General features: G+C 34.4%; 1 protein-coding gene across 3 annotated transcripts in view; it reads left to right on the forward strand.

The window, feature by feature from the left end:
* Window positions 1-1646: 1646 nt before the first annotated feature.
* Window positions 1647-16881, forward strand: part of Cdh9 (cadherin 9) — a 128589-nt gene continuing 113354 nt past the window's right edge. For 2 of the 3 annotated variants that reach the window (NM_009869.2, XM_006520020.4), the window contains exon 1: window positions 2012-2132. Coding sequence is in view for 1 of the 3 variants with exons in the window: in XM_011245337.3 (XP_011243639.1) it covers window positions 2019-2132 (114 nt within the window). In the remaining 2 variants the exon portion in view is untranslated. Of the gene's footprint in view, window positions 2133-16881 lie in introns of all 3 variants that reach the window. The other variant, XM_011245337.3, reaches the window with a different exon arrangement.

The raw sequence follows: 16881 nt of genomic DNA on the forward strand, positions 1-16881 counted from the left end.
TGCAAGATAGACTTGAATAGAATCGTTTCTTTGTTCTATGCCTTGTCAGAGATAAGTCCTTGATTTATCACATCTCCTCAGTCTGATGGTGAATCTTTCCTATATTTGAAAACAAAAGTAGCTATGGATTTGATGCATATTGTGTATGTGTTTAGATAGTTACACATTATGTTCTCTTTTCTGGGCATTCCCACTAAAGAGTAAAAGCAAGAAAACTCCTGAGGTTGTTTTTTTGTTTTGTTTTGTTTTGTTTTTCAAAACCTGGTAATACTTTCTTTCCGTATTATCTTGGATTAGTAAAAATAGCTTAAAATTAGGTTACGGAATACTCTGTTGGATTGTAGATTTCTCACAAAACAGGTTTTCCTTGCAGCAAAGTTTCACTGGGGAGTTAAATGTGCACAACATAAGGGATTGAAAAGCTTTATACCTGTGAATATTTACATTAAACTATGATAAAATATTCTCTTTAGTTCACTTTCCTAGGCTTACATACAATAGTTTATCTCTGTATTAGCAATGTGTTCTCTTAAAATTGCAATTTTATTTAAAGTAATATGTAAACTGGCTGAGGGAACTTGTGAATTTTTCTTTTTTTTTTTCATTCTTTCTTTTTGCCTCCAGAAATTAGGCAATGTCTGTGAAGAATTAATTAAGCCACCCCCAAACACCTAAATGTATTAAAATATGAAAACCTGCATTTTTCCCTAATTTTATTTTTAGATTAAAAAAACCACTCAAACTCACTTTTTTTTTTTTGCCTGACTTCTATATATTTATTTTAGTTACCCACTACACATTTGCAGTGGGGCAGTTTCCTGGGGACATATAGAGTTATACTTCCTCAGTAATTGTGCCATGTTTTTAGACACACCTTTTCCTAAGGTCTTCTGCAGGTGACTTTATCGTCTGTATTCCATTCATGAGATGAGCTTTCCTATTAGAAGAAAAATGTAGAAAGATTTTTTTCTATTATCTGTTTTTCTTTGAAGCATCAAATAGGATATTGATATTTTTTGGCACTTAAGCTATTTACTTACTGTGACTTAACGAGCCATGATAAAGTGAGTCATACTCCCACTGTGCAATTCATCCCACTATTTTCTAAAGTTCTGTTCAGGAGGATTTATCTACTCATCAATACTTCTCTTATTGTGCCATTTCCAGCAGTACTAAAGAGACTTCCCTTCTGAAACTGGTCTACTCTGAGGGTTTACCTTCTGTCAGACTCCTACAACACACCTCAGGGACTCCCGCAGATGGCTCATGTAGTTTTGTGATGTGGCTAGGACCACTATTATTTTTAAACATGACCCAGGGAGTACAAACATTCTCAATGGTGGATTTAAGTCAAACAAGGAGTAGTCTTGAAATTTCAAATGATGTGAAACTGTTCCCTTTACAGAAAAAACAACGTGGCAAGACACCAATTATTAGACATTTTAAAAATCCCCTTTTTCTTGTGAGCTGATTTATGTAATAAGCTAAAGATACTAATGAAATTTCCCGGTTATTGGTGATGAACCTGTTCAGGATTCTTTCTCTTTTGTTTTTTAGACTTGGAATTTTGGCATTGCCTTGAAGCAGGGTATTGTGCAAGGAGTACTCGCGGAGCAGACTCCTTGAACAAGCTCCACGTGATACACATATTCCGCAGATGATTTATGAGTTACAGACGCGCTGTGACCTTTCCTCTCCCAACTGCAAACAGATTAAACAGAGCTGATTAGCAGAGCCTAAAAACACTGGGTTATTTTCTGTTATAAGGTCTTTAGCAAATGCTCCCTTAGTCCTTCCACTTTATTCACTTGCAAATCGCCCTGCCCAAAAGGGGTCTGCACAGCCCATCCTCAAACCTGGAGCCCTGCAGCGCCATCAGCTGCGATATCTTCTTATATGAGGGACGTTTCTTATTAATCAGGAACGCGGAATGGAAGCCAATCAGAGAGTTCCTTTGCTTTCAGATTCCTGCCTGTCTGAGTTAAAAGTGGTGCTGAAAGAGAGGCTCAGCGAGATGCATGAAGACTCGGCTGGGGAGACACTGTAAAAGGGGGAAAGGAAGGGATGAGACAGAAGCAACAACAGAATCAACCCTGCTGAGCAAGGCTAACTGCTTTCCATTGCTAAACAAGGTAAGCTTATTCTTTTGCTGGAAAACAGAAGCATCGCAGTTTTTGCTTTCTTATCATGTAGGCTAGATATTGCTTTTCTCCACTCAAGTATTTTTCGGGGCTGCTCTGTTCTCTTCCACTATTTTGTAGCAGGTAATATGTTTTATAATATTTGAAAAAAATATGATTAGGGTGAAAATATGGAGAACTTCATTCCCATTCGACTTTTTAACATTCCTGGCACCCTCCAACCTATTTTGATAGTCCTTTAAATTTGCTTTGGGATTAATATTGTAACAATAAAACCAAAGTTCAAACTGTATTGGTTCAATGGTAATAGTTTTGAATTCCCTTTTTCAAAAAATTGTGATCATTTATAGTCTTATTTATGTGAATTTGAAATGGTCCTCTAGTTCTCTCGTAACTTTTGTTAACTACTTTGAGTCAGAATGGGAAAATGTAAAAGCACCATTATTCATAATTTTGTGTGAATGGTTTGTAGATAAGAAATGAGATAATAGACTTAAAATATGCCTCATATGTCAATGGCTTTCATGCTTTAAGAATAATTCAATAATTTTACCTGATAACAGACATTCCTGCAAATGTGTGTGGCTGTCACTGCTGGACACATTATAAATGTATGTACCTGTTGGCTGCAACTGGACCATTTAATAATGTCGAAACTTAGTGAAAATAACAAAAGTCTGCCAAAGGTAAAATTTGGCTTTTGTAAGCCTGGAATGATAAGACTATGGACTGCTTTACCGGGAGTAATTTTTGTTCTGCCTTTTCATTGCAGAATCAATATCACTATTCACATTAAGTAATTTCTTGAAAGCCCCACGATCTTACCAATAGTCTTGATGGGTTTTATTTTTCAACGTTTTTTATAATGTCTTCAGAATGAGGTAGAATTTAGCCACTTTAAATTGAGTGAAGTTCTCAGAGACTGTTATGTATCAAAATGGTAGTAATGAAAGTTACCAACTGTAACAAATAAGTTTGTGATAATTTGTCTGATCTATGCTTTGGTGAAAATATAATGAATTATTGATTTGTGAAAACTTGGTCATTTTTTGGAGTTTTATTGTCATTTCATGGATTATGTTGTAAGCAAGAGATTTCCAAGGATCATTTTTTAAAATAATATGGCCAAATCATGTAATCTGGAAAAAAATGACTTTAGCAATATCAAAGAAAAGTGATAACTTTTGTAGCATGGGAGAAAATCTTCATTTGACATTCTTTTCTGATTTCTGTGAAATCAATAGATTTTTATTAAATCAATTATCTATCTTTCATGGTCTTAATTTGATTTTTTTAAAATCTCCTGTACTTGGTAAAACATGGACAATATTTTCAGAATTGCACAGTGATTGCCTATTGCCTAGGCAATGCTCTGTCAAGTGAGGAATGCATTTGTGTAACCATGAAAACAGTGAATGACAGTTTCAACAGATATTATAAAAGATAAGGTAGATCAGATAGCAGGCTGCTCCATCATGTTTCACGACAGAACTTGGAAAGAAATGAGCAGCATGTGTTTGTATTCTGTCACTGAATTTATCATCAGATGGAGGCAAGTCTTCTGCAGTGTAGAGTAGATAAAATATTATATTCATTTAGTAGAAAAGACATAAATGTTAACAATATCTAATACCTATACACTTTTAAAAGTGGGAAAATTTGGGGTATAAGTAATAAGCAAACTAATGTAAAATAATGAATGAAGTAATACTTTAGAGAAAGCAGATGACAATGTTAGTTTAAAAGTAATGAATCTAATTTCAAGGTAAGCAGATCCAATCATTCTAATAAGACAATAGTTATATAATATTATGCAATTTTCAAACATGAACAATATTATTTTCCAGTATCTTTTAATAAATTAGCTAAAACAGTTTTGAACTGGTTATACCAATAACTATACCACTATTATCTTATATGCATATTTGACATAACAATTTATTGTGGTAGTTGCATGTACCCAGTTCATAATTCAAGTTAATGTAAGATTATGCTTTTAAATGATGTGCCGCTTTGCTTGACTGGATAAACTGTACATAGACCAGAACCTTTTCTGAATGTCACCTTGCATGGTATATGGTCACTTTTGCATTTTCTTCTGTTCCTTTACACACACTGCTGATTCTGTACAATATCCTTTCTACTGTATATTCACCAGCTGAGAGAGATTATTTCAATAGTTTTGCCTGTGTGTATAACCTTTCCTTTGGTATCCTATGAGGCAGACACTACTTTCTACAATATATACTCAGGAATATAAAAGGGAAGTCAACCACAGTGTTTTAGCAAGTGCTTAAAATTATGTAATAAAAATTATGTGACTAACGTGATAAGTTTAATACTTGCAAGAAAGAATCAAGTGAAATCAAAGTTAATTTAAAGAATGCATGCAAATGTGTCATCAGCAAATGTTGGCTGTGACTTGCTCCCTGTGGAAGAGAACTGCATTGCTCAGTCATTAGCTCTCTTGAAACTACCTCAGTGTATCTGATTGTTAGTTTGATCTGTTTTCATGAATTTTTCTATTCACTTCAGTGAACATTTAAGTACACTATAGAATTAAATTGGCACTTGAAAAAGTATGATCGTTTTTAAAATGTAGAACATTTTGAATATTTATACTTCCAAGTTTATGTGTTTTTTTAATGTATCTTTTTCACAATTTCATCAGAATGTGTATAGTAAGTTAATTGGAGTAAGATATTTATGAAAAACTCCATACTTGGATTCTTGTGCATTTTGCTACTGACAAAAGCTACTTAAAGTGGAACTTCTTGGAGGAAAGAAAGTATTTGGCATGGGACTAAAAGATCCAAAAGAAAAATGATTGAAATGAACTTTTCTCTATCTGATTCTAAGCTTATAAGTAGGATCAGTTTTAATTATGGACAGTGAAATATTGCCTAAGACTAATATATTTCTCCTTCTCGGTGTGTTTCATACTTTTTGAAAAAGTAGCTTGTCTCTTAATACATCCTAAGTTGTTGAAAAAAGTAATGCTGTCTCAATTTTGAGTTTATATAAAAGTTTGGAGCCTTAGATCTAGAATTGATATTTTAATTGCATCTGGGGGGAAAAGCAACATTTAAGAGCATCATGTTATGTATAGAAAATGGTTTGATTGCTTATAAAATACTGGCAATTGTATCTGTAGAAATGTAGTAATGATAAAAATTTGATTAGAAAGATGGGTAGATATAGATATGTAGATGGGTAAGTAGATAAATTGATGACAGTTAGGGCTTGGTAGATGATAGATAAGTTATAAAGATGGTAGACTGGCAAAAGACATTGTTATATGAGGTAAATTCTATGAAGATGAGTGAAGCTTATAAATATGATAAATGGGTAATAAATAGACAATAATAGATCAGAGAGAGGGAGAGAGGAGAGCCAGAAACACACACACACACACACACACACACACACACACACACACACACACACAGAGAGAGAGAGAGAGAGAGAGAGAGAGAGAGAGAGAGAGAGAGAAATGGAATGCATGGAACGCAGTAACTCTAGTGGTTTTAATCCATCCTGACAGAAGTGTCCTTAAGAATTACTTTAGTTCTCTTCCTGAAACCATCATTATGCTCATCACTAAAGTGTGCCACAAATTACAAAGTGAGGGAATTCTCCTTTCAATTTTAAACATCCCCATTGCAGTGCTAACATGTTGTTGTGCTTATTCCTAAATTTAGCACTCTTAGGGATGCTCTTATAGCCACATTACAAATACAAAGAACATGGATACTGTGGAAACTGTCTAAGACATTATACATGGGCATTATCACCAAACACCTCCCACTATGTAAAAGTCACAATGTGGACTTTTGCTATAATGTTCTGTTTAGTCTTCAGAATTTTGTATATACAATGAGCTGTAATCATATCTGCACTGTTTCCATCCCCCAGTCCTCTCATATCCTCTCGAATTATTTTCTTCCCAACTTCACAAGACTCTCTCTTTTTTTCTTTTTGATAGCACATTAAAACCAACTAGTGCTACACATATGTATATGCAAAACACTTAGTTGATTAAAGTGCTTTTTGTGAAAGTTGATAATATTGGATGAGAACTAACAATGGAAACATTATTCTTATTTTCAGTTGTTCTTATTTTTAGTGTGGTCTGTGTGTGTGTGTGTGTGTGCGTGTGTGTCTGTCTGTCAGTCTGTCTCTCTGTGCATATGCGTATGTGTGTTTTTCTTTTGATTTTACTACACTTAAGACAGAAGGTGGAGAATAGAAGAGCCAAGCGTTTGAGTAATATAAAATGTTATTATTTCTATTTTATTAAATAAGACAATTAATATCAGTCACGTGATGAATTAATGCTCCCATTTCTTCTATTTGTATCAATAAAAAAAAAGAAGTTACTTTTTTTCTGTTTTTTTTTTTTTTTTTGGTTAAAACTCTTCAAAGTTGTACCATAAGTATATATTTAAAAGACTTCTCCTTATACTGTTTGGAGATTTCTTCTATAATTATGAAGAGCAAAGGTGACTTAATTTTATTTTATTGTATTTTCAACTCAAATATATATTATAAATGTTAATGGAAATGCTAGGTACCAAGATTTGTTATTTGATGTTTCAGTTAGAAGTTTAATAAGTCCTCAGCTACACTTGAAGAAGGGGCTATGTTTGGTAGAATTTGTGTTCAAACAGGAAGCACCTATAGCATTCTCTATATGATTGCCAAAAGTTCCCACACACAGTCAAACTTTATCTTGTATTTTTGACAGTATCTCACAAGGTCATGCTCATCGGAAAACAATGTTCTCAGGAAGGATTACTAACAAGGAGAGAGCTACTACATGTAATGAAACATGATGTCATATATTATCTAGGAAAAATGAACACTGGTAATGAGAAATGTAGAGCTACCTCAGCCTGTAGAGGCACTTTCCTGAATTTGACCCTCAGAGCTCATACACTGGAAGGAGAGAACCTTCTCGTGTAAATTGCCCTCTAGCCTAGAAACACACACACACAAACACATGCATACACACACACACACACACGCACACAGGCAAGCTGTGGCACAATGTGCTTCCTCTCTATCTTCCTCAAATAAATAAGTAAATAAACAACAATTTTACAAAGTTAATGACAAAATAGATATTACTTTTAAAAAATGCAATATTAGCCCTGATCATTCTTTAAGGGATAGTTTTGTTTTGTTTTGTTTTTTTAGAATCCTTACCAGATGTATGTCTGTTCTACAGTCTGGATATGGTAGAATTCCATGTAATTGCTAGAACTGGTTTACAATATATTCATATCTATGTGTTGTATTACTATCAATCTAAATACATCAAGTATTTATTTTAAAAGAAAAGCCACCTAGTACAAATTACATAGTTATGTCTTTGGATCTTCAAATGCTTATTTATGGTTTTACAACTGTGTTTTCATTTAAACTTATATGTTTGCATATACATATTGGTACTTCGTTACATGAGCATGCTTGTATGGACCCAACATATTTACAAAAGATGGGCTGAAATAACACAATTGTTTCTATGTGCTCATAACAATTAATTGATAACTTTTAATGATTATAATGGTGAAATATAATACAGCTTAGTGTTTTGAAACAGGTCATTATAGGTAATATATCATAGAAATTGATAAAACTTATATTAGAATACTTTTACTTTTCCAAAAGTTAAACTGAATTATACTGTGTTGTAGATTTAGATAATTTAATGAATAGTGTGTATTAGACATTTTGAAAAGCTATGACTAGAAATAATTGTTGCCATTTAATCTTCATGGTTCTTGAGGACTGTAAAATATAATCTCTTTGCCCACACATATGGTGGGTGGGAAATCTATTACATGAAAAAGAAATAAAAAATCCTATTTATATAATGTTAGAAGCTTAGCAAAAAATACCTTAATAATTTCACATTTGCCAGTACAGAACTTTAATATTACACTGTGGATTTAAAATTAATTTTCTGACCACTTTATCTACTTCAGGGTCATCTCAAAAGGCACTTGACTTTTTTTTTTTTTCCATTTATAGAGGGAACTGATCATCTTAAGAGCACAATTATTTTATATGGAACATGTACAAAGACTTAACTATGTTGTGTTTTATATAGCCATAAAAGCACAAGTACTAATAAAATATCTAAGGAAAGTATTTAGCTTATCACTAATATTTCTAAATAGTAGCAGCTTATTATAGTCTAAAGTAATATTGACTTAGCTCATATTGGGATAAATTGTGTGAAAAAGTAAGAATTTTCTTTCTCAAATCCTTTTCATCTGTCTCAAAATTGAGAAATTTAAATATTTTCATCCTTTCTGCATCTGTCTCTGTGTATTTCTCTGTTTTTCTTTTCAAAATAAACTTTTAAAAAGTTTCATGATATTTTACTGCGCACCTACAGCCCCAAATGATTCTTTAAACAAGGCTTTGAATTTGTCTCCTTTCCTTTACAACTATACTTCAATATTTCCAGATTTTCATATTTTTGACAGTATGTCCAACTTCAAGAATTTAATATCCAGAGATCCATCCCATAATTAGCCTCCAAACGATGACACCATTGCATACACTAGCAAGATTTTGCTGAAAAGACCCTGATATAGCTGACTCTTGTGAGACTAGACCGGGGCCTAGCAAACACAGAAGTAGATGCTCACAGTCAGCTATTGGATGGAGCACAGGGACCCCAATGGAGGAGCTGGAGAAAGTATCCAAGGAGCTAAAGAGATCTGCAACCCTGTAGGTGCAACAACATTATGAACTAACCAGTACCCCGGAGCTCTTGACTGCATATGTATCAAAAGATGGCCTAGTCGGCCATCACTGGAAAGAGAGGCCCATTAGACACGCAAACTTTATATGCCCCAGTACAGGGGAATGCCAGGGCCAAAAAATGGGAATGGGTGGGTAGGGAAGTGGGGGAGAGGGTATGGGGGAATTTTCAGATAGCATTCTAAATGTAATTGAGGAAAATACGTAATAGTAAAAAATATTTAAAAAAAATAAGTATATCCCAACAACAACAAAAAAAGAATTAAATAACAAACCCCTAAAGTTATGTGGATACTTATTTATAAAAGAGTATTCATCTATCTTGAACTGTTTTATTCAGAATTCAGCTGTTTGATGTAAATTTTGACAATGAAGAGAGTTATTATAGTTTCAAATCAGCATAACTTTGCTTTGTAATGAGTTCTATAAGATGCAAATAGTGAATGCCTGTAATGAAGTATTCCTTATAAATATTCATAGGTTATATTAGTGTGAACCATTAAAGAAAAAAAATGCATTCAAGTTGCAGAGACACATTTATTTGTCTTTATATATGTGGAATGAAGCTTTTTTATTAATAATACCAAGATCTACATTTAATCTATATCTAAGGAAAGATTCAACATATAAAAATAATTGGTATATTTTAAACTCACTTTTATGATTTCATAGCACCTACTGTGCTTGATTTCTAATTGTAAATATGTAATGTAATTTAATTTGAATAAAAAAGTTATAACATTAAAAAACTCTTATGATTCTAGGAGAATAAGGAAAAACTTGTTTCTGAATTTATTCTTTTGAAGGTTTTCATGTCAGAAAGCTACTTAGAGTTTACAAACATTTATATTCAGGAGTAACTATTAAAACGTACTGAGAAAACGTATTGAAAATCATAGTGGACTCAGAACAAGATCGAAGCAAAAGTTTCCACTGAACTTGAGGTCACATAGAGACTGGGCTTCTGCCCAGTGTGAGGCAGCAACCAGAAATGCTACCTCCTAGATGGGCTCCACCCTCCTCATTAGCCTATGGAGCCAGAGCACTACCTTTATAAAATTCTGTTTTGTCAGAATCTTTGAGGGAGCCACAAAACTTTGTGTCATAAATTTATATCTTGGATTATCATTCATTGCCTCTATATTTTGTTCAGAAACATTGCAAAACAATAAAGATGAAGTATTCATATGGAATTTTAGGAAACCATGCCCTATGTTCAAAATTATTTTCACATAATCAGTTTGATATATAAGTAATATTTTGATATACTAATGGTATATAAGTGATATTTTGCACCTTCAAATAAAGTTTAGAAAACTGGATTTGGGACATAATAATGCAAAATTAAAGCTCTATCTGAATCTATCTATCTATCTATCTATCTATCTATCTATCTATCTATCTATCTACCGAATAGATTGGCTCTCCACAAATGTGGAATTTTTGTTCACATTCATTAATATTTATTTTTTTATTTAAGTTAAATCCTGTTTTGTCTTAATAAAATGTCTTCAATTTTTTTCCCTACTACTTGGTTTTTATCAGACAAAATTCATAAGAACGAAGATTTTTACTAATTTTATGAGTAGAATTCAAACTTTCCGAAATATAATTTAAAAGCAGTTTAACAAATAGCATAGGAAGCAAGAAGGATCACAATCACAGCTCTTTTTATTTAGTATGTGTTAACCTTTGTTTGAGAACACACACACCACCAATGAGACATACCAAAGAACACACTGAGTTCTTAGTTATATATCATCCTGGGCAATGCACTGTGACTTCTTCCTCCAGTTGGTTTGTCTCCCTGGGGTTTCCATCCTCCACCAAGTGTAGAAGTGCAGCAGCTGTCTTCTATCCATACCTAGTGTGCTGTATCTTTCCCATTACCATTATTTCCACCCCTCCTAACTTCCACTTCAAAGACGCTGTGCATTTAAGAGTAAGCATCTATGCTTTTTAACTTGGCTTTCTTTCTGGGAGATGATTCAATGGGTAACAGGAAGTGCCATTTCCAACCTGAGAATTCATTACATGCCGGGAACTAATGTGATCCTGTCAATATGGCCCACCACCAATTTTAGAAACGCATTTGCTCTCTCCACCACCCTGCTTTCACTGTCTGACTGGAAAAGGACCTGGGAGGGAGATAAATGGGAGGTAAAGCCACAGAATTTGAGAAGAGATTGCAGAACGAGGGTAGCATGTCTTTAGATAAGAACAAACATAACACATACAGGAGGAATGCCTCACACATAAAGCCACAACCTGTGGACTCAAAAACGTAAAGCAAAGCATAAAAATCAAGAAATAGAAAAAAATTTAAGCTACCCTTATAAACTCAGTGCTCTTAAGGGAGGTAGATTGGGAGAAATTAATTTTCAACATGCTCTCATATTGGCTTTTGGCCTCCAGAGAAACATAATTTATTACTTTTATTCTCCATGTTAAGAATCAACTGCATCATTCATCATATTCCAGTGTTTAGTATAGAATGACAATCTCTCTGAACATTGGCCTGCGTGGTGGAAGTGACACTTGTGATATAGCCACCTTCTCAGGATCCTGTATTAAGAGTTCATTTTTCCTTCCTTTTAGTTGAGTTATGATGAACATGGTTTTTTATGTTACTTTATACTACTTCATATTATTTTATACTATGCATATATTTATTTGCTCATTTGGAATTACTCCTCACTAAACTTCTGCTGACTTAACAGAGAACAGTTAGTAAAGTAGTAATATCCTAAGGTGATCATGACAGTAGATGCCAGTGTTCCAAATACTGTCAATTTTCAGGCATTCCTTTCAGCTAATGATGGTGACAAAAATCTCTCCTCTGTTCACCCTCTATGTGTGATATATGTGTGTGTACTCTACACAAAAGCACACAAACATAAACACCTTACATTTTAACTGTGTAGTTTAGAACAAATATAATATATCATGACATGCCTTCCAGATTACATTAAATTCATTCAAAACAAATTTTGTTCAGTGTGCGTTTCTTCTGCATTATAAACATTCTCCATCACTTCAGCTTTGCAGAAAGGTTTTGTAGCTCAGGTTACTCTGGGAAATTGTTACTGGTGGTGAAAATTGGTACAATAATTAGTTGAATCTCATTTAATATATCCATATGGATAGTGATTCTTATTTTTAAATATTTCCTTGAATTGTTGATAATAATTTTTATAGCATCTATTCCCTGTTTTTTATCTTCCATCTAGAAATTTCCCATGTAACCCTAATTTGCTCCTTTTCAAATCCTTTTCAGTTTGTCTAATCTTACTTGAATGTATGTTCCTAGGCTAACCATTTATTATTGGATAACCAATTGGTGTGTTCTTCTCTTAGGAAGACTACTTCTATTCTTAGCATTTCTTAGTTGCCTGAAATTATTCATGTAGGGTGGAACCCTGAGAGAATTCCCATCCAAATTAACATGTCTATTGTTATCCTCATTCAGCTCACATTCTTGTTAATGGGTGTAGCATCTAACACTTCCGGGAGACAGTTTCAAAACAAGTTCTCTGATTCTCTGGCTCCTAGAATCTTTCCTCCTCGTCCTCGTCCTCGTCCTCCTCCTCCTCCTCCTCCTCCTCCTCCTCCTCCTCCTCCTCCTTCTTCTTCTTTTTCTTCTTCTTCTTTTTAATTACATATTTTCTTTATTTACATTTCAAATGTTCAAATGTTTTCCTCTTTTCTGGTTTCCCCTCAGAAAACCCTCTATCTCACCCCGCCCCCCCATTGATATCCAACAAGGCCATCCTCTGCTACATATGCGGCTGGAGCCATGGGTCTCTCCATGTGTACTCTTTGGTTGATGGTTTAAGAAGATAATCACACTAACATAAAAATAACATAAAAAATAACAGGAAGCAACAATCACTATTCCTTAATATCTGTTAACATTAATGGACTCAATTCCCCAACAAAAAGACATAGACTAACAGTCTGCCTCCTTTTCTATAATGATCCCTAGGCCATAGGTAAAGGAGTTTTATTGTAGGTGCAACTACTAGGGATAAGGCTCTACCTACAGCACTGCATTTTGATTGGTTGTGATTCTCTGTAATATTCTCTCTCTCTTAAAGTATAAGTTTCCTTGAGGAAGGGTTGGGACTATACTTACCTGCTGCTATCCAGGCAAATATTTTGAATATAGTTGGAGACAATGTTGGTATAGTAAGGTAGTGGTAATAGTTTCTCCTCCTTCACTAATTGTGTAGATGACTAGGTTTTTCTCTTGTTTAGCTCATCTGAATTCCAATTTGCTGGTTACAGCCAAGTAAGTACACTAGAACTGCACCATTAGGCTTATTGTGCCATGTTGGTTTTGTTGTACTTCATAAGTATCATTAGCTAGGCAGGACAGTTGGTTTCTTCCCTTTTTTGGATACTTCATGGATACCAGTAGGTATCCATGAAAGCTACTCCTAAGGCTTACAGATCATTTCTAGCCAGTAGCCTCTGGGTTATGTGTATGAAGTACATGAAATGTTCATCAAAAATTACCTACTTTCTCCCACCATCAGAAAATAAATAGATATAGTAATAGCTTGTAATGTTTTAGGTTTCTCTTGGATAACTCTGACCAAGAACCAAAAACAGTATTCCTCATGACTTATCTTGTGGATATTAATAGGTACTTTTTGGCCCTTGTAGGGAGCATTTTCAGCTCAGATAAGATATTTCTATTTAAATTACATATGTGCATCTATGTACCAATTACATGTATCATATATATTTTAGGTAGATAGTTAACATGATTCCTTATGGATTTTTACACACACACTTAGATATGTGTATATAACAAACAATGAAGGAAAAAGTTCTGAATTTGAACAATAACAAGACATTTACATGGGAGGAATTAGAGAAAGAAGAAGGAAGTAGGAAGATGATGCAGAATTATAATTTCAGAAACAAAAAAATTATAAAGCATTTTATACTGCTTCTGATTTTGAGATTCCCTAATATATGCTTTCTAATATGCTTTACTCTGATAACAAATAAAGTACAGGTAAATATGTTAGCTTATTGACTGTCTATTTGTAACCCCTAATTCATTTGGTCCATTTAATCACCAGGTAATTTCCCTTCTGATTTCAGAAGAAACAACGTGCTTCTTTTCAAAATATAATAAGCAAGAATTTAGATTGGTTGGCCTTATTTTTTGTCCACAAGGACATGAAAAACATCACAGTCAGACACCATAGTTATAAGAGAGAAATTTGCTGTATATGTCAAGAGTGAATTTCAGACCGCTTTTTAATATCTTGACACTTCATGAAATTTGTGTGTGAGATTTTAAACATTACAATCATTTTAGAATATCCTGAGGGGAAAAATAACTAATACTATTACTATTTTGATTAGAAATGTTTTGCTAATGTTAATTAGAACTGGTTAAGATGCGTTGGAATTCTCTACAGATAGAATAAGAATAAGTTAATTCTAAGAACACACATGTAGTTCCTGAAACCTTGTTGAACAGAGTTTTGATATTATGGATTTACACACTTTATTATGTCCTAGGTTGAGATTTCATATGAAGAAGATATTTGTTTTCATTTTGAGTAGTATGTGTTTTATAAGCTCTTGCTACCTGCAAATTAATTTGAGATATTTTAGATTATGGTATATAGGTTAATTGTTTTTTAATTATCTTTAATCATTTTTTAGAGTCCAGTCATTATACACCTGCTGGTCCACCCTCTGGCAGTTCCTCATTCCATTCCTCCTCCCCCTACTCCAAGAGGATGTCCCTACCCCCATAGCTTCACCCCCTGCCACCATTCTACCAGACCTCCCTTCTCCCAGGGTCCTCAAGTCTCTCAAAGGGTAGGTGCATCTTCTTTCACTGACTCCAGACCAAGTGGTCCTCTGTTGTATATGTGTCTATGACCTCAGACCAGTTTGTGTGTACTGCCTGATTGGTGGTTTAGTGTCTGAGAGATCTTAGGGGTGCAAGTTAGTTCAGACTGCGGGTCTTCCTATGGGGTAGCCCTCTTCCTCAACTTTTTCCAGCCTTTCCCTACTTTAACCACAGGGGTCCCTGGCTTCTGTTTATTGCTTGGGTGTAAGTATCTGTGTCTGTCTTGATCAGCTGCTTGTTGGGCCTCTCTGAGGGCAGCCATGCTCTAGGATCCTGTCTGTAAGTACACCCCAACATCCATCATGGGCCTTGGAGCATCTCCTTGAGCTGGTTTCCAGTTTGGGCAGGTCTCTGGACCTGCTTTCCCTCAGTCTCCATTTTTTTTCCGATGAAGTTCTTTTAGGCAGGAACATTTCTGAGTCAGAGATTTTGACTGTAAGATGACAACCCCATCCCTCCACTTGACACCCTGTCTTTCTGCTAGAGCTAGACTCTACAAGTTCCCTCTCCCCACTGTATGACATTTCATCTAAGGTCCCTCCCTTTGAGTCCTGAGAGTCTCTCATCTCCCAGGTCTCTGATACAAGTGATCTCTGAAAGTCTTTTATATCAGAGATGGAAAATATCAGTGTTTCATACATTAACTGTGTCAGATACTTAACTCTTTTCCATAATTTGTATAACTTTAATTCCCGTTCTTTGAGGGTTTTTAAATGATTAGAAATAAATGGCATTCTTGACCTGAAAGTAAAAAGGGTGTATATAATAGTTTTTTTTTCAAAAGATTTTAATGTTTCTGTTTTGCTTTTAAGCATAATTTTTTTAAAAAATGAAATATTCAATTTACATCACAATATAATCTTATAAAGAAGTATAAGTACTTATTATGTATTCAGTATGAGGGCATGGTAGTGTACTTGATACAAATGATTTATTAATACTTATAATATCCTTTCCTCAAATAAGTGGCTCACCTGAAATGTTCATCTTTCGTGAGTGCAATGTGAGATTGGTCCTAAATATTATTCATACAGATTTGGCCATTTAAACAGATATTAAAATAGGTAACATTAACTTTGATTGTACCATTAGGTCTTCAGTTATTCCTGGATTTATGCAAAGGGCTCATTTCAGGTAAGGGAAGTCGAGCAAACAACCTGAGGACCAACATGTCATCATATACCTGATTCTATCTCCACAATCTTATTTGTAATGCTAATGTATGGGAAATCTCAGCATGCTCTAAAGTACAGACTTTAGTAAAAGATTAATCTTTGTCTTAGTCATTGTTTCTATTCCTGCACAAAACGTCATGACCAAAAACCAAGTTTGAGAGGAAAGAGTTTATTAGGCTTATAATTCTAAATTGCTATTCATCACCAAAGGAAACCAGGACTGGAACTCACACAGGGCAAGAACCTGGAGGCAGGAGCTGATGCAGAGGCCATAGAGGGGTGCTGTTTACTAGATTGCTTCCTTTGGCTTGCTCAGCTTGCTTTCTTATAGAACACAGGACTATCAGCCCTTGATCACTAATTAAGAAAATGCCTTACAGCTGGAACTCATGGAACAATTTCCTCAAGGGAGGACTCTGTTCTCTGATAACTCCAGTTTGTGTCACATTGATAAAACAAAACCAGCTAGTACAATCTTTCTACATCAAAAATTATTTTACGTAAAAATTATTTTACAAGAAAAAAATATATCAAAATTAGTCCTTGTCCACTAAAATGTGCGACTTTCTGCAAAGCACAAGGGAATAAAAGGTTTGAGTTTTTAAGAATTCTCTCAAATAGCTCCCAGTAGAAATTTCTGTGAAATCGGTGTCATTTTCACTTGGATTATAAGTTGAATGTTTCTTCTAGTTTCCATAAGGAACTTTCGTGTCCATAACTACAGCTATTCTCTCCATCATAGGATCGGCTTTCTAAGAATGTTCTCTCCCTCTAGCACTGTATTCGTGTGTATTTTAACGTTTTTGTGCCACTGGCTTTTCATCGATTTTGCTGGCTTTTCCCTTTGATGCCCTCTGTCAATTTGGTGAATAATCATACCAATGCAACTCATGTTCTAGGATTTTCA

This window comes from Mus musculus, chromosome 15, assembly GCF_000001635.26.
Source record: "Mus musculus strain C57BL/6J chromosome 15, GRCm38.p6 C57BL/6J".
In the NCBI taxonomy this organism is placed as follows: Eukaryota; Metazoa; Chordata; class Mammalia; order Rodentia; family Muridae; genus Mus; species Mus musculus.